The sequence below is a fragment of the Anomaloglossus baeobatrachus genome, chromosome 1 (assembly GCF_048569485.1).
Source record: "Anomaloglossus baeobatrachus isolate aAnoBae1 chromosome 1, aAnoBae1.hap1, whole genome shotgun sequence".
Taxonomy (NCBI): domain Eukaryota; kingdom Metazoa; phylum Chordata; class Amphibia; order Anura; family Aromobatidae; genus Anomaloglossus; species Anomaloglossus baeobatrachus.
The window spans coordinates 768,632,594-768,657,717 of record NC_134353.1 but is presented as its reverse complement, the minus strand read 5'-3'; the positions used below and the strand labels follow the sequence as shown (position 1 = coordinate 768,657,717).

Genomic DNA, 25,124 nt, shown 5'->3' with positions numbered 1-25,124 from the left:
CTGCTGCAGGAACGAGGAACAACATCGTACCTGTCGCTGCAGCGAAATTATGAAAATGACCTACACTACACAGATCACCAATTTACGACGCTTTTGCGATCGTTTATCGGTGCATCTAGGCTTTACACATTGCGACATCGTTACTGGCGCCGGATGTGCGTCACTTTCGATTTGACCCCGACAACATCGCAGTAGCAATGTCGCAACGTGCAAAGTACCCCTAAGAATTGCCCCGGCCGGTGGCTAAAATGTTTGAGAATTATAGTTAAAAACAACTAATAGTCCAACAGGATTAAAACCTGTGAACAAAGAGCTCAGTTTGCAGCCAGGATCCAGGGCGTGAGCGGTAAAATCAAATCGGAGATTGAGCAGTGTAAAGCGGCAGGTTCCCTGTGACATATTCAATACCGGAGAGCTCATTGTTTTAAATCCTTTCACCCCAGCAACATCTCGGTGAGGTCCTGCAGGTCCTTACACCATAGAGTGTGGGACATACGGGAAAAACAGCAGCAGGGACACGGAAATCATCGCATGGTCCAGGGTAAGCGCTTACATACACATTAACTATTGAATTGACCAAGAACGTACCCTTTACCACATAAGGAACAAGGAAGATTTTTTCCATTTTTTGAAGTGGGTTTTTAATCCTGTTGGACTATCAGTTGTTTTTAAACAACAGGTACACTTATTCTGAAATGTCACTTTAAAGGGAAACTGTCACCTAATGTTTATAATACTCAGCGGTGGGTGCGGAGCAGACTGGTCGGATGGGCGTCTCCGTTCTCCAGGTCCATGCCTCCTCTTTTGGCCATCATTGTCCTCCTTCTGAAGCTAGTGTGGATGTCGTGTTCTACATTATCTATACAGCCGGCATTGAGGTCCCGCGCAGGTGCACTACAATACTTTGATCTGCCAGTTTTTATTCTATTTAGTCGTCTCAAGGTAGACCTATGTGTTAAACTAATAGTACCGTCACACTTTAGCAACGCAGCAGCAATCCAACCAGCGATCTGACCTGGTCAGGATCGCTGCTGCGTCGCTACATGGTCGCTGGTGAGCTGTCAAACAGGCAGATCTCACCAGCGACCAGTGACCAGCCCCCAGCCAGCAGCGACGTGCAAGCGACGCTGCGCTTGCACGGAGCCGGCGTCTGGAAGCTGCGGACACTGGTAACTAAGGTAAACATCGGATATGGTTACCCGATGTTTACCTTAGTTACCAGCGCACACCGCTTAACTTAGCGTGTGCAGGGAGCAGGAGCCGGCACTGGCAGCATGAGAGCTGCGGAGGCTGGTAACGAAGGTAAATATCGGGTAACCACCTTGGTTACCCGATGTTTACCTTGGTTACAGCTTACCGCAGGCTGTCAGAAGCCGGCTCCTGCTCCCTTCACATTCAGGATTGTTGCTCTCTCGCTGTCACACACAGCGATGTGTGCTTATCAGCGGGAGAGCAACAATAAAAAAACAAACCAGGGCTGTGTGTAACGAGCAGCGATCTCACAGCAGGGGCCAGATCGCTGCTCAGTGTCACACACAGCGAGATCGCTAATGAGGTCACTGCTGCGTCACAAAAACCGTGACTCAGCAGCAATCTCAGTAGCGATCTCGCTGTGTGTGAAGTACCCCTAAGTGTTATGCTTGAACCTCACACAAAGATATAAAATCTGTCCAGATTAGGATACTGGTTTGGCCGAAGCTTGAGGATAATGATAGAGTCAAGCGTACATTAACAGCTTAACTTATGTGTTATAGGCAATTTCCGGGCACATTTTTACCGCATGAGAATCACATCACATATTTACTCATTCTCATTCGCTATCTTTTTTCTTGTGAAATATAATATGGATTTCACACAATAGTAAGAACACCATGAGGATTTAGTAACAGATTTGGTGGTGACTTGATGTTAACAATAAACCAACGTGCATATGATCTTGGCAAAATTATATTTTGTAAGAATTATAGAAATTACGGAATACATTCATATTCCTTTATAGTTTCATGAATGGGTATCATGTGTTTTTTTACTTACATCATCTTATGGTAATTACCATTACCTGTTGGTCCAATGATTTATATACCACCTAGGGTTATGGGAAGTATGTGTGGAATATGGAAGAATATATTTTCCTACACCTGTTTGCATGCTAACACACTATACATGATTAAATGATATACCTAGGGGAGGATATATGAATGAAGATAATAATGATTCTGGGATAATTTTTTACATATATAGAAAATATTTTTGCAATGTGGGAACGTGATTTTATATGACAATCGAAACATGTATTTCATTTCTCATGTACATGTTCACCTTTTCATATGGATCTTTTTCCAGATTCTAGCTGTATTATACTTAGTCATAAGCCTGGATTTCAATGGATTTTCTTTCACAAGATAAAGAGCTAATAGTGATACGAATTTGCCTGAGCAAGGTGGTTCACTCACAGGAGGAAAACAGTTATGGGGGGATATCTAAATGAATGCCTTTAATTAGACCGAAACAAACCAGAAGGAAATGGATACCCAAGACGTAACACCGGAGACTGACTAAAAGTTGTATTTGTATATATTTAGCATTCGAATAAATACATAAGCTAGATCATGATTACGTCTTAATTTTTAGCCACCACATGTCAATTTTCGTACACCCCCATGTGTGTATGGAGGGTTTCATTTATTAATTACTGTATTGCTTTGAAATTTTAAGCAGAAATAAATGTGAAGCTTTATTCCATACACGTGGTTTTGCATTTCCTTTGCTATATCATCTTTTCCTCTTCAGTTGTGGAACTTTGTATCCAAGTGGAATCTGTGCTGAGGCGTACAACACAGTTGTGGGAAATAAGGTGAACTAACAAGTCAATTTTTTTCTGTAACTTAATACTTTGTTGCACACCCCTTGGAATAAATAACTGCAATCAATCACTTGCTATAACCAGCAAACTGCTCTAGGTCTCTCATCTTTGAAGGGTGCCTTCTCCCAAGATTAATTTTTAAGATCTCTCCACAGTTGTTCAATAATATAAAGATGTGGACTCATTGCTGGCCACTTCAGAATTCTCCAGCACTTTGTTTCCATCCATATCTAGGTGCTTCTTGAAGTATGTTTGGGGCAGGTCTGGACTGGACATAGGGCAATTCTCGCAAATGCCAGATGGGCCGGTCCCTGTAGTGGGCCACTCTATCTGCAGTCACTGCCGCTCTGCTCAGCAGTGTGCAAGCCGGGCAGCATTATTTGCACACTAGGTGCAGCAGGCCCAGAAGGTAGCGCGCTGTGCTGACATTTCCGTTAATATCCTATTCAAGGGCAAACTCCTTCCCTATCCAGAGATAGAGACAACCCAAGAACTATGAACTACTACCCCAAGAGTCCAGGAGGAAAAAAACAGGTAAATCCACAAAATAGAGCACAAGAGTGGTTGGAAACTAACTGGCAGCAACCCCCTGACCATATATAGACAACTAGAAATAGTGGTGGCGTGTGCCTACAGTACCTAGACACCTCGTCACCACCTAAGAAACTAGCTAACCTCAAAGATGAAGAATAAAATCCTAACTTGCCTCAGAGCAGCCACAAAAGATAGTTAAAGCCCCCAACATATATTTATGATGATATAAGAAGAAAACATTCCATAGTTGGTTAGGAATAGACTTGAGCAAAGAGAGGCCCTGCTAACTAAGACACAAAGGACAGGATAGTTCACTGGGTGCTGCCAGCAAAAACCCTAATACAGTGCCTTGCGAAAGTATTCAGCCCCCTTGAATTTTCAGGCTTCAAACATAAAGATAAAACATTTTAATTTTATGGTGAAGAATCAACAACAAGTGGGACACAATTGTGAAGTTGAATGAAATTCATATTGCTTATTTTAAATTTTGTAAAAAATAATAAACTAAAAAATGGGGCGTACAATATTATTCGGCCCCTTTACTTTCAGTGCGGCAAACTCACTCCAGAAGTTCATTGAGGATCTCTGAATGATTCAATGCTGTCCTAAATGACTGAAGATGATAAAAATAAGCCACCTGTGTGTAATCTAGTCTCCGTATAAATGCACCTGCTCTGTGATGGTCTCAGTGTTTTGTTTCAAGCGTAAATAGCATCATAAAGACCAAGGAACACAACAAACAGGCCTGGGATACTGTTGTGGAGAAGTTTAAAGCTGGATTTGGTTACAAAAAGATTTACAAAACTTTAAACATCCAGGGAAGCACTGTGCAAGCGATCATATTGAATTTGAAGGAGTATCATACCATTGCAAATCTACCAAGGCCATCCATCCAAACTTTCATCTCAAACAAGGAGAAGACTGATCAGAGATGCAGCCAAAAGGCCCATGATCACTCTGAATGAACTGCAGAGATCTACAGCTGTGGTGGGAGAGTCTGTCCATAGGACAACAATCAGTCGCACACTGCACAAATCTGGCCTTTATGGAAGAGTGACAAGAAGAAAGCCATTTCTCAAAGATATCTTTAAAAAGTGTCATTTAGGTTTGCCACAAGCCACCTGGGAGACACACCAAACATGTGGAAGAAGGTGCTCTTGTGAGATGAAACCAAAATCGAACTTTTTGGGCACAATGCCAAACGATATGTTTGGCATAAAAGCAACATAGCTCATCACACTGAACACGCCATCCTCGCTGTCAAACATGGTGGTTGCGGGCCTGCTTTTCTTCAGCAGGGACAGGGAAGATGGTTAAAATTGATGGAAAAAGGGATGGAGCCAAATACAGGACCAGTCTCTGTTGGAGTCTGCAAAAGACCTGAGACTGGGACGGAGATTTGTCTTTCAACAAGACAATGATCCAAAACATAAAGTAAAATTTACAATGGAATGGTTCACAAATAAACATATCCATGTGTTAGAATGGGCAAGTAAAATTCCAGACCTGAATCCAATCGAGAATCTGTGGAAAGAGCTGAAAACTGCTGTTCACAAACGCTCTCCATCCAACCTCACTCAGCTCGAGCTATTTGCAAAGGAAGAATGGGCAAGAATTTCAGTCTCTCGATGTGCAAAACTGATAGAGACATACCCCAAGCAACTTGCAGCTGTAATCACAGCAAAGGTGGTGCTACAAAGTAATAACTTAAAGGGGCCGAATAATATTGCACGTCCCACTTTTCATTTATTTATTTTTTATAAAAGTTTAAAATAAGCAATGAATTTCGTTCAACTTCACAATTGTGTCCCACTTGTTGTTGATTCTTCACCATAAAATTAAATTTTTTTTATCTTTATATTTGAAGCCTAAAATGTGGGAAAAGGTTGAAAAATTCAAGGGAGCCGAATACTTTCGCAAGGCACTGTATATGCCAAATTCTGATGATCAAAATTCCCTTAGGACCACACGATCCTCCACCCATTACATCAGGGAACTCTTGTGCAAGGCTCCTAGCAGGATTAGCATCCAAAGAGGTTGTCTAAACAATGGCTTAATAGCAACTGCCATAGGTAAAAATATTTTCAATGTCCAACAGGACTAATAGTGAGCAGTCCATTGATGTGCCATAAACTGTATACTAAGTATAACAAAAAGTAAATATGCAAAAAAAGATGGAAAAAAGCCTTACTGGATTCTCAGCAATGTCATTTTATTAAAGATCATCAGTGGGAACACAATGAAACATAAATGCATATTCGAGCAAAAAAAAGGCAGAACTATGTTAAGACAGAGAGAAAAAAAACTCCACTATGCGTTTTTTCACTGAGAATCAACAGCTTCCATAGCATTTAAAAAAAATTGAAATAGAAGCAAATAAACATCGCACATAAGAGAAAAATGCATGAAAACCATTCAGTCACAGGAAAAAAAGTACTATAAGGCTCTGTGCGCACTAGGCCGTTTTGCCCGCGGATTTACCTGCGGATTTGCTGCAGAAATTTCTTGAGAAATGTCTGCAATCTTTGTGCAGACATTTCCCAGCAAATCCTATGAGAAAAAAAAATAGCTGTGCGCACTGTGCGGATTTTTCTCAAGAAATTTCCTTGAGAAAATTTTCTCGAGAAACTTTCTTGAGAAAATGAGCATGTCCATTATTTTCCGCAGGTACCTGCGGTATACCCCCGGAATTTCACTCCATTCACTGTAATGTAATCGCGAAATTCCGGGGGTATACCGCAGGTAGCAAATGATGTGCGGTATACCCCCGGTATAGCCGCGATTTACCTGCGGTAATGCTCATCGCTGCCTGCGGTTTTGCAGGAAGCGATGTCATTATGCCAGGAAGAGGAAGCGGAGCAGAGTAAACACAGACGTCACACTCCCTGGACGCCGCACGGAATCGCTTCCGTGCGACCTCCAGGTGCCCGTGCAGTCTGTGTCCTGCTCCGGCCTCGCGGCTGCCTGCACTGCAGCGTGTCAGTGTGTGCCCGCAGTGTCAGCAGCTTGTCACGCTGCAGTGCAGGCAGACACTGACACAGGCAGACACTGACACTGCACTGCAGGGTGTCAGTGTCTGCCCGCAGTATCAGCAGCTTGTCACGCGGCAGCGCAGGCAGACACTGACACCCTGCAGTGCTGGCAGCCGCGGGGATGACGATCGCTGCTGTCAGGAGGTGAGATCATTACCTGCTGTGACGATCTCCTGCCTCCTGACGTCAGCGCTGTCACTGCCTTCTATGCCCGTCTCGCGAGCGGCCCGAGACTGTCACTAGCGGTGACGTCACGGGCTCTCGCGATACTTCTGACAACGCGGCGGGCATAGAAGTCAGTGACAGCGCTGACGTCAGCACTACAAGAGATGATCACAGAAGGTAATGATCTCATCTATACTCCTGATGGCAGCGCTCGGCATCCCCTGCAGTGACCTGGGCTGACCTATTGATGTTAGCTCAGGTCACTGCATTGCTCTCCCAGCCAATGGGGAACATTCTGTTCTTCATTGACTGGGACAGCGACTAAGGTATGGATCGCCGTGCCCCCCCCCCCTTATTGGATTACGCCGGACGTGGAATTGATTGTTCTTTTCAATAAATTGGTTAAAGAGGGAATGTTTTGGGGAGTGTTTTTTCAAATAAAACTTTTTTTGTTGTCTATTTTTTATTTCTTACTGACTGGGTTGGTGATGTCGGGTATCTGATAGACGCCTGACCTCACCAACCCCAGGGCTTGATGCCAGATGTGTAATGTCACCTGGCATCAACCCCATATATTACCTCGTTTGCCAACGCACCAGGGCGCGGGATGAGCTGGGGCGAAGCGCCAGGATTGGCACGTCTAATGGATGCGCCACTTCTGGGGTGGCTGCGGCCTGCTATTTTTAGGCTGGGGAGTGTCCAATAACAGTGGACCTCCCTAGTCTGAGAATACCAGACCACAGCTGTCCGCTTTACCTTGGCTGGTGATCCAATTTGGGGGGGACCCCACATTTTTTGTTTTAAATTATTTATTTAATGTAAAATAACAGCGTGGGGTGCCCTCTGTTTTGGATTACCAGCCAAGGTGAAGCTGCCAGCTGTGGTTTGCAGGCTGCAGCCGTCTGCTTTACCCTAGCTGGCTACAAAAGATGGTGGGACCTCACGTCGTTTTTTTTTTAATTATTTATTTTATGGCTAAATACAAGGCTAAGGACCCTTTAATGCCACATGAAAGTCACTAAAGGGTGCCAGCTTAGAAAATGCAGGGAGGTGGGACATTCTATAGGTCTTTCTCATCTATCTATCTATGGCCCGTTTCACACGTCAGTGAAAAACACTGACGTTTTTCACTGGCGTGTAAAACATGCACATGTCCCTGCGTGTGCCGTGAATTACGGCACACGTGGGTTGTCTAAGTGCAATCCGGGCTCCATTCTCCGTGGCCCGTGATTGCACTTAGAAATCAACTCACCTGTGCGCGCTCCCGCTCTCCATGGTGCTGATCGCTCCCGCGGTGCAGCATCCGGCCGGCGCTGACCCCCGCAGCAGCTACTTCCGGGTCGGCTGTGTCGTGCATCATGAATATGCGCGACAGTAATGAGCCGGCTCAGAAGCAGCAAGCTGTACGGGCTGCAGAGAGCGCCGCTGAAGCCGGGTGAGTAAAAATGTTTTTTATTTTAAAAGCACGTTTTTTTCTGGCACGTGTTTCATGGACCACACCACTGCGTGGTCCGTGGGACATCAGTGATGCCAGAAAAAAATGGACATGTCTCCGTGCGGCTATCACGCACACGCGGGTACGCCGCATGGAGACACGTGCAGTGAAAAATCACTGACGTGTGAGCAGACCCATTCATTATAATGGGTCTGCGTATGTCAGGGATTCTGGTACGTTTAAAAAAAAGCACAAACGTACCAGAATCACTGACGTGTGAAACAGGCCTATCTATCTATTCATCTATCCATCTTTCACTCTATCCATTATCTGTCTATCAATTATCTATATTATTTATTGCAAAACCCCAGGGAGCAACCTGCGGTAAATCCGCGGTAAATCCGCGGCAAATCCGCGGCAAATCCGCATGCGTTTATCCCGCGGATTTTTCCGCAGGTGCGGAAATCTTCAACTCCCAGAAGTTTCTCAAGAAATTTTCTTGAGAAAAATCACTTTTCTAGTGCGCACAGAGCCTTAGAGTAATTATCACATACTCCAAAAAGCGAGATTAAGCTGATCATAGGCACATGGCCGACATGACAGGAGGAGCTGGTGTTCAAGATATGTTCACTGGAGCAAGATTGACACAGGACATGATATCACTGGCATCAGCTGGACTTGATTGACCCACCTGGATTAGAGCCATGCCCTACACCTGTCTTAGTGACAAATTACATAAAATGTTTTGGTGCCCAGATTGAAAAAGTTAGCCATTACATAAAATGTTTAGGTATTATAAATAATGACAAGAACTGCTCAGGCAAAGTCTGATATAATGCCCAGATTGGAAAAGTAAGCCATTACATAAAATGTCTAGGTATTATAAAGAATGACAAGAACTGTTCAGGCAAAGTCTGATATAATGACCAGATTGGAAAAGTATTTAGTAACAAACAGTCAAAAACACTAATGTAAGAAATCCTAAAGAAGAAATCCTAAATGAACAACAGGAAATCTTTACTGGGAAAAACAGAAAGAAACAGAAGTGTCATTCCTAACTTTTAGGGCGGCTTTGCACACTACGACATCGCAGGTGCGATGTCGGTGGGATCAAATCAAAAGTGACGCACATCCGGCGTCACTTGCGATGTCGTAGTGTGTAAATCCTAGATGATACGATGAACGAGCGCAAAAGCGTCGTTATCGTATCATCGTTGCAGCCTCCGACATTTCCATAATGCCGGTGCCGCGACAGGTACGATGTTGTTCCTCGCTCCTGCGGCAGCACACATCGCTGTGTGTGAAGCTGCAGGAGCGAGGAACATCTCCTTACCTGCCGCCGGCCACAATGCGGAAGGAAGGAGGTGGGCGGGATGTTTACATCCTGCTCATCTCCGCCCCTCCGCCACTACTGGCCGCCTGCCGTGTGACGTCGCTATGACGCCGCACGACCCGCCCCCTTAGGAAGGAGGCAGGTCGCCGGCCAGAGCGACAGTCGCACGGCAGGTGAGTGCATGTGAAGCTGGCGTAGCGATAATTTTCGCTACGCCAGCTATCACGATATCGTACCTGCGACGGGGGCGGGGACTATCGCGTGCGACATCGCAGCATCGGCTTGCGATGTCGCAACGTGCAAAGCCCGCCTTAGTCTTTAGTAACAAACAGTCAAAAAAATGAAAGAAGAAATGCAAAATGAACAACAGGATACCTTTACTGGGAAACAAAAAAGAAAGGAATCAGAATTGTCATTCCTGACTATTTGTTGCTACACAGGAGGCTAGAATGGCATTTTGAATTGCACTTCATTTTTTTTTTTGACGCAAAGGCATTTGTTAGTTTGGCACTTAGTCTTGCACATACACCTCAAAAATCCTTAGCCACTTCCTATGGACTGAGCAGTAGCAGCTGATCAAAGAGGTATTTTCTGGTCAGGGACATCTTGAACCTTGAGCAAGCCCTTTTGACAAACACTGAATTGTGATCTTGCATAGAGTTGGCTCAAAATGCTCTCTGCTCTGTCCACTTACTATTTACGGTATTCTATAGAATCACTAGGAAATGTATGAACATCTGATGTATTTCATATTTGACGACCCATTTCCGGCATTGTATACATTGCCTAGGTATTCTATAGAATACCTGTTTTTACACATTGCCGGTAACATATATGTATATATATATATATATATACAGTGCTGGCCAAAAGTATTGGCACCCCTGCAATTCTGTCAGATAATACTCGGTTTCTTCTTGAAAATGATTGCAATCACAAATTCTTTGGTATTATTATCTTCATTTAATTTTGTCTTCAATGAAAAACAAAAAAAAAAATTGTCATAAAGACAAATTGGATATAATTCCACACCAAACATAAAAAAGGGGGTGGACAAAAGTATTGGCACTGTTTGAAAAATCATGTGATGCTTCTCTAATTTGTGTAGTTAACAGCACCTGTAACTTACTTGTGGCACCTGTAAGAGAGTGAACTATGACAATACAGGGCGAGCATTAGGACCCTGCAGAGTCTGCCTGTCTGTCTGAGCGATAAACAGGAAGTAGTTGTGGAGATCCAGGAAATGCGGAGAGGGAGTTTGGTGTCCATGGCAACGGGTTTTGAAAACGTAGTAGGTGAAGCAATATGGGCCTTAAAAAAAAGTTGGTTGTAAGCCCCGGTTGGTGACCAAGAGACTTGTTGGTGAAGAGAGCCAGTGACAGCATCTGAGGAGAGTGAAGGGAAACAGAAATTGCGGAGACAATACCACATCACTGTGTGATAAGCGATCCAGTTGTGCGGACCTGGGTCCAACTGAAAGAGCATCTGAGGAGAAGCTGAGGAGATGTTTCCCTCCCTGACAGAGCAAGTGATTGATGTCCAGTAAGGCCGTGAGTGACTGCGATAAGAGAGACGGCGTCCGGTGTCATCCCCATTGGAAGGATTCTGACAAGCCCTGGAAAGGAGTGATCCCCAGACTGCGTCCTGAGGCTACAGAATTAAAGTGCTGGACAGGTGACTCTGGCATTGGCTGATAGCCAAACTTTGTTTTCTTTTTCTTTTTTGCAATAAGTGCTTATTTTTGGCGCCAAAGTTTTATTTTTATTTTTATTTTTATTTTTCTGGACTTGCTACAGCCCACGCGGAAACACACCGGTGTAAAGTTACATTGGAGTTTAATGGTACCATAGGTTGTGAGATACCCGGGTATCCCTGTGATAAGTGTATAGTCATCATTAATTTAGTGTATTGTATTATTATCTGTGATAAGTTATACTCAGTGCGCCATCTCAGAGGTTCCATCAGGCCACCCTCACCTAATTTACATCGTCTTTCCAGTTTGATAAGTTTAACGTGTAGGTAAATTTGTTCCGGGTCCCAAATGTGATTTACATATACTGGGATCTCTGAGATCGGTGCATTGATTTTCGGCTAGCGCTTAGTGTGTGAAATTATTAATGGTAATGTTTTTAAGGGGATTTTGAGCTTATTATATTCTACATTTCACCGTAATTTGATCCCCATTTCAGTAAAATACTGTTGTTCATTTCTGCCTCAGTCTCGGTCTCTGACTCACTGGATCTTAATAGGACCTCTGGTCATTACATTTTTGGCGTAGTCGGCAGGATCCAGTGTTTGTCATGGACGGAGGCGGCGAGGGAAGAAATGATCCCACCGCATCAGCATCCCCGCTGCTGGATGCGGGTCTTTTGGCGAATGTGGGAGGGCATGTACCGGTAGGAGCTTTACTACAGCACATGCCAAAATACGACGGGCGTAATATGGCGTTGCAGGATTGGGCAGAGAGGGTCCAGAGTATTCTGCGGATGTGTAATCTGACTCCCGCATTACGAGCAGAACTGGCATTGAACGCACTAGAAGGCGACGCTAGGCGGACGGTGATGGTACGACCTGAGGCTGAGAGAAGTACGTTAGAGAAAATTTTGGTACTGTTAGAGGGGAGTTCTGGAGGCCGGGCCCGTGTGACCCAGCTTCGATCATTTTTCTTTAACCGCCCTCAAAAGGAAAGTGAGTCTCTGATGCAGTACTCTAATACGCTACAGGAAACATTGAATGAAGTGCAGCGACTAGACCCAGGGGCCCTGGGAGCGTTCCGGGAGGTAGACCACTTGCTCCGGGACCAATTCATCACAGGGTTAGCTAACAGGCTCCTTCGGGATAAACTGTATGAGGTGGCCCGGGCTACGCCAGAAATATCTTTCTGGCAGATTTACCAGGCCGCGGTGGAAAGGGAGGCAGAGTCCACTCTGGTAGTTCAAGGGGCTGTGGACAGTACACGGCTGGAGGGAGGCGGAATGCAATTGTCAGGAGCAGAAGGACTGGTAGATGTTGTACAAGCTCTGCGTGCTGAGTTGAAGGAGCTAAAGCTGGAAGTGTCTAAAATCAGAGCTGGGTCGTCCCCTACTCCCCTGGAGAGGCCACCAGCTACACCCTCTGGGATGGTGATTCCACTGACAGCCGGACCGCCCTCTTTGAATGACTCAAGCCCCCGTCCCCGGGGAGCAGTCACCTGCTGGAGGTGCGGGCGCCGGGGACACATCTCACGATACTGCCGGATGTCCACAGTCCCCGAGACTCCTCCGCCGACGTTAAACTCCCAGCCGCTGCCTTGAGGGGGCAATTCGCAGCGGCCCCCCCCTCACAAAGCCCCCAACGGAATGAGCAAGATTTGTTTGCATGGAGTCCAGTCTTAGAAGCAGAATTTGAAGGACGGAAGATGAATTGCTTGGTTGATACGGGATCTGAATGTACCATTATGCCTCTAGAAGTTTTCGAGAAATACTTCAGTCAACTAGTGGTTCCCGAAGATGGTCGAATGATAAGACTTACTGCCGCTAACAATGGCCAGCTGACGGTGAAAGGGATCGTGTGGATGAGACTGAAAATGTTTGGTCAAGAGCTGGGTCAGAAAGGGGTAGTGCTGGTGGACCACCCCCCTAGAAGAGGGATGGAAGTGACACTGGGAATGAACATTCTGCGAGATCTAAATCATCAGATGTATGCCCGTGAGGGACCCCGTTACTTGACTCGTGCTACAGGTCACCGACCGACACAGAGAATGTTACACCGCCTAGTGCTGAACTGTGATCTGCTGAAAAGTGCAGTCCCTGGGGGCCGGGTGGGCCTTGTCTGAGTGCCATCACGGACCACGATTTCACTGGCGCCCCGACAGGAGGAACTCTTGATGTTGCCAGTGGGGGCGGCGCAGAGGCTGAATGGACTTGAGGTATTACTTGAGCCAGCCCCAGAGAAGTCCTCTTGTGCCAAGGTGCATGTGGCCCGGTCTCTGACGATTGTGAAGAATGGACGGGTGCCAGTCAGATGCATTAACGTGTTGGAGGAGGCTATTACCATTCTTGCTGGGACCATCCTAGCTGAACTGTTCGTGCCAGAGGGGAAGATGCCTGACAAAGCGGTGTTTGAATTGCGGCCAGACCCACAGTCATCCTGGACATATGCGGTCGAAGTAGCAGGGCCTGAATCCCCTACCAAAGAATGGAATGGTCGTGTGATCATGGATCAGATGGGAGTAGATCGGGAGGAACTGACTTCCGTGCAACTAGAACAGTTGGAGAGGGTCGTGTGGGAACATGAAGAGACCTTCTCGCGACATGCAGAAGACTTCGGGTGCTCACCGACGATTGAGCATGAGATTCCAACGGGGGACACCCCTCCCATTAGAGAACGTTATCGTCAGATTCCCCTGACACTTTATCAAGAGGTGAAGGGCATGGTCGCCAGTATGCTCGACAATCAAGTAATACGAGAGAGCCAAAGTCCCTGGGTTGCCCCCGTTGTCCTTGTCCGAAAGAAGGATGGGACCCTCCGATTTTGTGTGGATTATCGGAAATTAAACGCGCACACTGTGCGAGACGCATACCCGTTGCCTCGGATTGAGGAGTCCCTGTCTGCATTAGGATGGGCCAAATACTTTTTAACGTTGGACTTGGCGAGTGGATATTGGCAGGTACCAATGGCTGAGAAAGATCGGGCAAAGACAGCAATTGTTATGCCAATGGGGCTCTATGAATTCAACCGGATGCCGTTCGGACTCAGTAATGCCCCGGAGACCTTTCAACGCCTTATGGAACACTGTTTAGGCGACCTGAATTTTGAATCGGTATTGATATATCTAGATGACATCGTGGTGTTCGGAACGTCATTTGAAGACCATCTTGAGAAGTTGCGCCAAGTGCTCCAACGTCTCAGTCGCCATGGCTTAAAGATAAAACCAAAGAAATGTCAACTGTTCAAGAGTCGCATAGAGTATCTAGGCCATGTGGTGACTCCCGACGGGGTGTTACCCTCAGTCAGTAAGATCTTAGCGGTACAGGGGTGGGCACCTCCTCAGACTCTACGGGAGGTGCGGGCTTTCTTGGGATTGGCAGGGTACTATCGACGATTTGTGCCCAGGTTTTCACAAGTAGTGGGTCCCCTGAATGAACTTTTAAGAGGGACGGCGCTGGGTCCTCGCAACCGCCCTATCCAATGGGGGCCTCAGCAGCAAAAGGCATTTGACGAGGTGAAAGCCGCCCTAACGAGTGCCCCTTTGTTGGCATATGCCAGGTTTGATACCCCTTTCCTGTTGTACACTGACGGTAGTCTTCACGGGTTGGGGGCGGTACTGGCCCAAATTCAGGATGGCCGGGAGCGGGTCATTGCCTATGGCAGCAGGTCTTTAAGGGACACTGAGCGCAATCCGGCTAATTATAGTTCGTTTCGCCTAGAGCTGTTAGCCCTGGTGTGGGCAATGACGGAGCGCTTTGCTGAGTATCTAACGGGAGCTGAGGTGTTGGTCATGACCGATAATAACCCTCTTGCTCACTTAGAGAATGTGAAACTGGGAGCGTTGGAGCAGCGATGGGTCGCTCGCCTTGCTAAGTTTAATTATCAGATTAAGTTTCGCTCGGGGCGAGAAAACGGTAATGCGGACGCATTGTCGAGGGTACCCCTTGGATTTAGGGGAGAAAGCATTGATGACCAGCTCGAGGACACAGAGACCCCTGACTTGGGGCAGGTACCTATCTTCCGCAGTGTGGTACATTCAAGTGGGGTGGCATCAGGGATGCCGTGTGTCCTGGGAAAAACACCATCAGATTGGGCAAAAGATCAGAACGAGTGTCCAGACATCTCGCGAGTGCGTACCTGGGTACAAAATGGGATTTGGCCGAGTGCAGAGGACAAGGCCCAACTATCCGCAGAAGGAATTAAACTATTGCGACAGTGGGATAAGTTGTGTGTGGAACAGGATCTTTTGTATCGTAAGGTGTATCTGCCATCTGAGCTGCAACACCGGTACCAACTGGTAATCCCTGTAGGGATGGGTCCGATGGTTGCCCGCGAGGCACATGAGAAAGGAGCCCACTTTGGTAGTGAAAAGACACTCCAGTGGTTACAGCGAATCCTCTATTGCCCTGACTTGGGAGGGATGGTAGCGGAGGCATGTCGGCAATGTCGGGTCTGTGGGCTCAGTAAGAGTCCTGAGCAGCGGGCCCCTACTCAAACCATTAAAACGTCTGCCCCCTTGGAATTGCTCATGATTGATTATGTCCTGAGGATACTCGACGTCTGGGTGCTCCTATTGCTTGGTAATGACAGACCACTTCACTAAATATGCTGTGGCAGTGCCGACAAGAGATCAGACAGCGGAGTCGGCGGCTAAGGCTGTGTGTCGTCATTTTCTCCAAGTGTTTGGGTGTCCGCAAAGGATACACTCAGACCAGGGGGCATGTTTCCAGGGGACACTAATGGAAGAGCTGCGCCGGCTGTATGGCATAGCACATTCAAGAACGACACCTTACCATCCCCAAGGAAATGGGGCCTGTGAGCGTTTCAATCATACCTTGATACAGATGATGAGAACATTAGAGGAAGGGCAGCAGGGCCACTGGCCTGAGTACCTCCCTGAACTAATGTGGGCCTACAACAATCGATTGCACAGCACTACGGGCTATTCGCCACACATGTTGATGTTTGGGAGACCCGGGAGGGATATTGAAGATTTGAACATGCCAGATCCCTCCTCTGATTCCCCTCGGACTGCATCTGAATGGGTTCGGGAACACCAGCGGCGACTGAGAGCGGTGCATCAGGTGATGGGTAATAGACTCAATCAGGTGTCTCATAGGGACACGAGGCCTGTGCAGACGGAACCTTTCTCCCCAGGGGATAGAGTGTTGGTGAGGGTCAAACGACCGACAGGGAAACTGGCCGATCGATGGGAGGCGACCCCATACCTGATAAAGAGACGAGTGAACCCTGAGATTCCAGTTTATGAGGTCGAGCCCGTGGGTGCAGGGGGGCTCACTCGTAATCTTCACCGTAACATGCTACATCTGCCCCCTGTGAATGATCTGCACCTGTGTGGAAAGAGTGTTGAGCCGCTGGTATGTCCTTCCGAGGGTGAGGGCTTGAGTCAGCCACCTGGCATGAATAATGGGTCACGGGGTGTCGCACTTCAAGAGGGGGCAGCGTCACGCCTTTCCTCTGATGACACTTCTGAAGGGACTCCTGCCCCTTCGGGGACAGAATCCGTTGGGAAGGACCTTCGGAGAACCACTCGACCTACGGCAGGAATACCCCCTCAGCGCTACGCACAGGATGATTTTGAGTGGGGAGGTATGTCGAGGACGCCAACCTCTAGTGGGGTGGCATGTAAGAGAGTGAACTATGACAATACAGGGCAAGCATTAGGACCCTGCAGAGTCTGCCTGTCTGTCTGAGCGATAAACCGGAAGTAGTTGTGGAGATCCAGGAAATGCGGAGAGGGAGTTTGGTGTCCATGGCAACGGGTTTTGAAAACGTAGTAGGTGAAGCAATATGGGCCTTAAAAAAAAAGTTGGTTGTAAGCCCCGGTTCACTTGTTGGTGAACAGAGCCAGTGACAGCATCTGAGGAGAGTGAAGGGAAACAGAAATTGCGAAGACAATACCACATCACTGTGTGATAAGCGATCCAGTTGTGCGGACCTGGGTCCAACTGAAAGAGCATCTGAGGAGAAGCTGAGGAGATGTTTCCCTCCCTGACAGAGCAAGTGATTGATGTCCAGTAAGGCCGTGAGTGACTGCGATAAGAGAGACGGCGTCCGGTGTCATCCCCATTGGAAGGATTCTGACAAGCCCTGGAAAAGAGTGATCCCCAGACTGTGTCCTGAGGCTACAGAATTAAAGTGCTTGACAGGTGACTCTGGCATTGGCTGATAGCTGCCAAACTTTGTTTTCTTTTTCTTTTTTGCAATAAGTACTTATTTTTGGGGCCAAAGTTTTATTTTTATTTTTATTTTTCTGGACTTGCTGCAGCCCACGCGGAAACACACTGGTGTAAAGTTACATTGGAGTTTAATGGTACCATAGGTTGTGAGATACCCGGGTATCCCTGTGATAAGTGTATAGTCATCATTAATTTAGTGTATTGTATTATTATCTGTGATAAGTTATACTCAGTGCGCCATCTCAGAGGTTCCATCAGGCCACCCTCACCTAATTTACATCGTCTTTCCAGTTTGATAAGTTTAACGTGTAGGTAAATTTGTTCCGGGTCCCAAATGTGATTTACATATACTGGGATCTCTGAGATCGGTGCATTGATTTTCGGCTAGCGCTTAGTGTGTGAAATTATTAATGGTAATGTTTTTAAGGGGGTTTTGAGCTTATTATATTCTACATTTCACCGTAATTTGATCCCCATTTCAGTAAAATACTGTTGTTCATTTCTGCCTCAGTCTCGGTCTGTGACTCACTGGATCTTAATAGGACCTCTGGTCATTACACACCTAACAGGTGTTGGCAATAACTAAATCACACTTGCGGCCAGTTGACATGGATTAAAGTTGACTCAACCTCTGTCCTGTGTCCTTGTGTGTACCACATTGAGCATGGAGAAAAGAAAGAAGACCAAAGAACTGTCTGAGGACTTGAAAATCCAAATTGTGAGGAAGCATGAGCAATCTCAAGGCTACAAGTACATCTCCAAAGACCTGGAAGTTCCTGTGTCTACGGTGCGCAGTGTCAACAAGAAGTTTAAAGCACATGAAACTGTGGCTAACCTCCCTAGATGTGGAAGGAAGAGAAAAATTGACGAGAGATTTCAACGCAAGATTGTGCAGATGGTGGATAAAGAACCTCGACTAACATCCAAACAAGTTCAAGCTGCCCTGCAGTCCGAGGGTACAACAGTGCCAACCCATACTATCTGTCAGCGTCTGGATGAAAAGGGACTGTATGGTAGGATACCCAGGAAGACGCCACTTCTTACCCTGAGACATAAAAAAGCCAGGCTGGAGTTTGCCAAAACTTACCTGAGAAAGCCTAAAACGTTTTTTGGAAGAATGTTCTCTGGTCAGATGAGACAAAAGTAGAGCTTTTTGGGAAAAGCCATCAACATAGAATTTACAGGAAAAAAAAAAAGAGGCATTCAAAGAAAAGAACACAGTCCCTACAATCAAACATGGCGGAGGTTCCCTGATGTTTTGGGGTTGCTTTGCTGCCTCTAGCACTGGACTGCTTGACCGTGTGCATGGCATTATGAAGTCTGAATGTGACGCCCTGGCCGGGCCAGGTAGTCACAAATAGAGCCCCACACAACACCCGTTCCCTCACAGGTGACATCAGCCAACCTTAAAACCCTAGTCACCCCCTAAGGGCTTGATAGACACTCCAGGGGGCGTAAGCAGGCGGTTGGAAGATGCCCACCTAGGAGTTTTAGACAGCCCGGGGCGGGGAAAACAAGAGTTCAGTGTCAGACGGGTGGTAGAGTGCAAGGAGAGTGGAGGTCAGGCCTGTGTCTGGGGCCTGAAGGGAAACTGACGGATGCCAGGGTTGGAGCCCTGGTGCCAGTGGCTGGGAGGCAGACGGCGGTCTCCATCTGCAGGAGCCAGGAGGACGGCTCGGTGGAGCCGAGGTGGACCGGGACAGGGTGGTGGCCCGCTGGTAACGACCCGGGGAACTGACTCGGAGACCGGGGCACACAGGGGGGTGCCCGGACCCTGAGGCTAGGTCCAGGGGCGACTGGAACTGTTTGGTTGGCTGGTTGAGGCCGGGACTGGAGGTCCTGTCCCACCCAAAATCCCGACTGAAGGCAACAGCCCACTGAGGGGGATAACAGGCCACCGCCAGGGCTCAGAGATCCCACGGGCCAGTGTCTGCGGGCAAGGGCTCCTTGGGCTACATCCAGCCGGGAGCGGACTCCTGAAGTTGCAAGCACAGGCAGTCCACCATTACACAAAAGTGCAGGAGAAGGACGGACACCACCAGCCGGGTGGGGGACCAGAATACAGCCGGCTGTGGGCGCCAACCGCCATCACCTTGCTTTGCCAGAGACTCGTGTGTTTTCTTAATAGTGAGTACACCAGTACCCTGCAGTCGCCCATCTCCCTGCACCACCAACCCCAACGGGTCCCGGGGCCACCATCCCTGCCCACGGAGGGGTTAACAACTTGCTGCACAACATCTCCCCCGGGTGCCCCGTAACTGCAGCGGTGGTGTCCAAACTCACCACATACCATGGGTGGCGTCACGAACCTAGTACGGCCCTGCCCGTACATATACGTCCTACATCCACCACCCGCAAACCCTATTCATTCGGAGTGTCCGCGGGATCTCCCCGAGTCCGGAGACCCTCGAGCCACCCACCGGAAGGCCCGGACCCGAGCAGCGGCAGGCTGCCGGCACGGGGGCGGCACATGAAGACTACCAACAAATTTTGCAGCATAATGTAGGGCCCAGTGTGAGAAAGCTGGGTCTTCCTCAGAGGTCATGGGTCTTCCAGCAGGACAATAACCCAAAACACACTTCAAAAAGCACTAGAAAATGGTTTGATAGAAAGCACTGGAGACTACTAAAGTGGCCAGGAATGAGTCCAGACCTGAATCCCATAGAACACCTGTGGAGAGATCTCAAAATGGCAGTTTGGAGAAGGCACCCTTCAAATCTCAGGGACCTGGAGCAGTTTGCCAAAGAAGAATGGTCTAAAATTCCAGCAGAGTATTGTAAGAAACTCATTGATGGTTACCGGAAGCGGTTGTTCACAGTTATTTTAGCTGAAGGTTGTGCAACCAAGTATTAGGCTAAAGGTGCCAATACTTTTGTCTGGCCCATTTTTGGAGTTTTGTGTGAAATGATTAATGATTTGATTTTTGTTTCATTCATGTGTTTTTTCATTGCAAGCAAAATAAATGTAGAAAATAACAACAAAGAATTTGTGATTGCAATCATTTTCAAGAAGAAACTGAGTATTATCTGACAGAATTGCAGGGGTGCCAACACTTTTGGCCAGCACTGTGTATATATATATATATATATATATATATATATATATATATGTATATATAAAACAAAGAAATGCCGGCCAGCTCACATCAGTGATTCACCTGGATCATAGACGTGAGAGCGGGGCTGTTTAAAATTCTTCAGGTTTATTTCAATTCTTAAAATACAGAGGTCCAAATGACTCAGGTACAAACGGTAACTGCAGGAAACAAAGCGCAGGTGTGACCACGCGTTTCGGCAGTGTTGTCCGCCTTCCTCACGGTCCAAAACCTAATCAGATTAATCAGGTGAAATAAACCTGATCATATATATATATGATATGGTCCCCACAACCCTTGTATATACAGTGGGGAAAATAAGTATTTGATATACTGCCAATTTTACAAGTTTCCTCACCTACAAAGAACGGAAAGGTCTGTAATTTTTATTGTACGTACAATGCAACTGTGACAGACAGAATTCCCCCAAAAAATTTAGAGAATCAAATTGTATGATTTTAAAATAATTAATTTGCATTTTATTGCATGAAATAAATATTTGATCACCTATCAACCAACAAGAATTCTGGCTCTCACAGACCTGTTATTTTTTCTTTAAGAGGCCCTCCTACTCTGCACTCATTACCTGTATTAATTGCACCTGTTTGAACCTTTTACCTGTATAAAAAACACCGGTCCACATACTCAATTAATCACACTCCAACCTCTCCACCATGGCCAAGACCAAAAACCTGTCTAAGTACACCAGGGACAAAATTGTAGACCTGCACAAGCTGGGATGGTCTACAGGACATTAGGCAAGCATCTTGGTGAGAAGGCAACAACTGTTGTCATAATTATTAGAAAATGGAAGAAACACAAGTTGACTTTCAATCTTACTCAGTCTGAGACTCCTTGCAATATGTTGCCTCATGGATGATTTTGAGAAATGTCAAGGATCAGCCTAGAACTACACAGGAGAACCTAGCCAATTACCTGAAGAGAGATAGGAGCACAGTCTCAAAGATGATAGCTAGTAACACACTACGTTGTCACGGATTAAATTCCTGAAGGGAATGCAAGGTCTCCCTGTTAACACCAGCACATGTTCAGGCCCGTTTGAAGTTCACCAATTACCATCTGGATGATTCAGAGGAGGCATGTGGTCAGATGAGAACAAAATAAACATTTTTGGTATCAACTCCACTTCTTTGGAGGATGAAGAAGGATGAGCACAACCTCAAGAACATCGTCCCAACCATGAAGCATGGGGATGGAATCGTCATATGTTGGGGGCGCTTTTCTGTAAAGGGGACAGGTGGACTGCACCATATTAACAGGAGGATGGATGGGGTCATTTATCGCAAGATTTTGGCCAACAACTTCCTTCCCTCAGTAAGAGCATTGAAGATGGGTCTTCCAGCATGACAATGACTTGAAACTCACAGCCAGGGCAACTTAGCAGTGGCTCCGTAAAAAGCATTTCAAGGTCCTGAAGTGGCCTAGCCAGTCTCCAGACCTGAACCCAATAGAAAATCTTTGGCGGGAACTGAAACTCAATGTTGACCAGCAACAGTCCCAAAACTTTAAAAATCTGGAGAAGATCTGTATGGAGGAGTGGGCCAAAATCTCTGCTGCAGTGTGTGCAAACTTGGTCAAGAACTTCAGGAAACGTCTGGCTTCTGTAATTACAAAGGTTTCTGTACCAAGTATTAAGTTCTGTTTTTCTATTGTATCAAGTACTTATTTCATACACTAACTGCAAATTAATTATTTAAAAATCATACAATGTGATTTTCTGGATTTTTTTGTATTCTGTCTGTCACAGTTGAAGTGTACCTATGATAACATTTCTAGATCTCTCCATTATTTGTAGGTGGGAAATCTTGCAAAATCGACAGTGTATGAAATATTTATTTTCCTCACTGGATATGATGGTATGATGGTCCCCACAATTCCCCTATATATAAATATGATGGTCCCTATAGTCCCATTATATAAAAACAATAAAACTTATACTCACCTAATCTTGATTCCCAGCACCGTAGCCTCTGTTTCCTCTTCTCTGGCAGGCCTGCAGAGGCAGCATGATGTGCAATGATGTCATCGAGCTGCCTGCGTGGGCACAATGACGTGTCGTAAGCTGCAGTACAAAGCATTCAGAGGTATAGGAGACTTGTAATGAAAGAGCCGGGAGCTTGTGTCTCGCTACTCTCACACAGGATCGAACTGTGTCGGCATCATGGTGATGCTGACACAGTTCAATGTGGTGGTCTTAGGAAATCCAGGGTTCTGGCCAAAAGGTTCGTGGCCGCAGCCCTGGATCTTTGATGCTATTGACCCCCCTGATGACTATGCTTAAATTTTCATGAAATATATTATGTTTTCATACCTTGTCCAAGCCATTGAACTATTTTTCAGCAGCAGAGAGATACTTTTTCGTTGTCATATTGCTTGAATCCTGTGGCCTGCTTAACAATATGCACCATCTTTCTTAATTAGTTTTCCTTTAATTGGGCTCACCAGACAAATTAATTATCAGGTGTTTGAGATTGATTTCAGTGATCCAAAGAGCCCTGAGACACAATACCATCCATAAGTTTGACAAACAAAAAAGTAAATCTTTATGGATACTTGAATCCAATTAGCATAATAATTTATAACACAGGGTATATTGCAAAAACTACCAACCTGTGTCCTAGATCTCTTACAGCTAAAAATAAATGCACAAAAAACCCACACAGAAATAAAAACCCCACTTATTTTTTTAAATACTTTGATTAAAGGTTCCCTAATTTTACAGATGGTTGATAGTCCAGAATATAGTTCACGCTTGTAGACTGATTCCTTTTACATACTGATTTTTTTTTTCAAATGTAAAGAGTTCTTTGTTGTATGAAGTAAAAAAACATTCACAAGATTAAAAGGTCTTCACAGCAAAACTCAACATGAGATTCAAAGAGCCCTGGTCACTATTAAGCAAAATACATGAAAATAGTTCATGGAAGAGCCATCTTGATATTGGCAGCTCAGCCTGCTGTGACATGTCCCCAGAAGTTAGGTTTGCGTGTTCCAGGCTTTTAAGATTTTCAGTCCACAGTCCTATATCATTATCAGGGTCACAGTCTACTTTATTTTATTGCTGCATCAATGTATCTAATCCTATGATAAGGCTCGGGCTACATGGCGACCTTGGTCATGACACTGGTCAGACAACCAAAGTTTGCTTTTGGAGGCTGTTTAGATATCAATCTTTAATCATAGTGGTTTTCTTAGGCAGAATTGTGAGTGAGCCCACTGCCATGGAGGAAGCGCAACATGATGTCACAACGTGCGGTGTGGCTTTGTACGGGGATCCTCGATGCCTCGTCATGGCCATAAGTTCCGGTTAATAATGAAGAACAGGAAGATGAGGCAGCTGCTGACAAATGAAGCCCTGATAACAAGAGAGTGGGCAATGAGAAGCGGGTTGGCTCGAGGGGTAAATGCTGAAATATTAGGTTCTTTTTTATTTTTAAATCTTACAGTTATTGTGCTTGGGGACTGGAGAGACCCCAGAGCATAAAAATGAACATTTAATTAGCGAAACAATCTCGTGATACTCAGTTGCCATGACATCTGAAGGTCTACTAAAGACTACTATGCCTGTCTATGCCTCCTATGAAAAACAAAAATGCAATTGTTTAATGTGCCCTCACTTAAAATATTGTGAGGAAAATTGCTGTTTCTCCCGAAAATCAAGTTACTGTTCAAGAAGCATTTTGCAAAACCGCAGCAGCTGCTCCATTTGGCCTTACCCTTAGGTGCTGCTAACGTCATATATATTTATGTATGAACTGTTGAAATAAACAGGAGCTGTAAAACGTGTTGCAGTTAGTACCTACGTGTGACAACCGCTATGACAGTATGAGGCCAACATGAAATAGAAGCTCTGTAAAGCTAGTACCTCTAGTAGCATTTCAGAGGTCAAACTTATCTTCAACTGCCCAGACATAAGATTATTGACAACTTGTTGAATTCACTTTACTACGGATATGTAATTGCACATTTACAACAACAAAATATAGAAAATATAATCTTCAGTACTTACAATAACAGTGCCTCTGGCGATTTCTGTGTCTTCTATAAGAACCCTTTCTATTGTGTCGGGCTTAGTTGCGTAGACACAAAGACAGATGGTGAGGGCGCACAGCACGGTTTTAAGATCCATCGTGCTCGATGTCATGGAGTAAAATAAAACTAGGAGTTTCATCGCAGATTAAAATGCATCAACTATTACATAAGCAGGGGTGTTTCTTATGGCTAACAATCATATTAGGACACAGCATGTGCCATGTGATGTCATTTAACTAGGCAGGTGTTCCACAATCACATTTTCTCAGATGGAATAAGACTTTCTCAAGGTCTATTTAAATTCATTATCTTAGTTAAATATTGCAAAAATATATGGAGTTTCTCCAAACTGCAAACATGTAATCTAATAATAAATTTAGTTTATTAAGATTTTAGCATGTTATTCTTAAAAAAAAGTCAGTCTGTAGGATCAATCCCCCTAATACGCCAGTATGAACATGTAGGTTATAGGAAGATGTACAAGATGATACTTTGGTATCTGCAATCCAAGGTTTTATTTCAGAGAAATCCACATTTTTCCTATATGTAAATGAGCTGTTAAGAACTACAGTTAGGTCCAGAAATATTTGGACAGTGACACAAGTTTTATTATTTTAGCTGTTTACAAAAACATGTTCAGAAATACAATTATATATATAATATGGGCTGAAAGTGCACACTCCCAGCTGCAATATGAGAGTTTTCACATCCAAATCGGAGAAAGGG

The 25,124-nt window shown here is 45.6% G+C and overlaps 1 protein-coding gene across 1 annotated transcript in view; it reads right to left on the bottom strand.

Moving 5' to 3' along the window:
- Positions 1-24,498, bottom strand: part of LOC142299924 (selenoprotein M-like) — a 45,734-nt gene extending 21,236 nt beyond the window's left edge. The window contains exon 1 of the mRNA XM_075341859.1: positions 24,376-24,498. Coding sequence (XP_075197974.1) covers positions 24,376-24,495 — 120 coding nt within the window. The 5' untranslated portion in view covers positions 24,496-24,498. The remainder of the gene's footprint in view (positions 1-24,375) is intronic.
- Between the last annotated feature and the right edge of the window lie 626 nt (positions 24,499-25,124).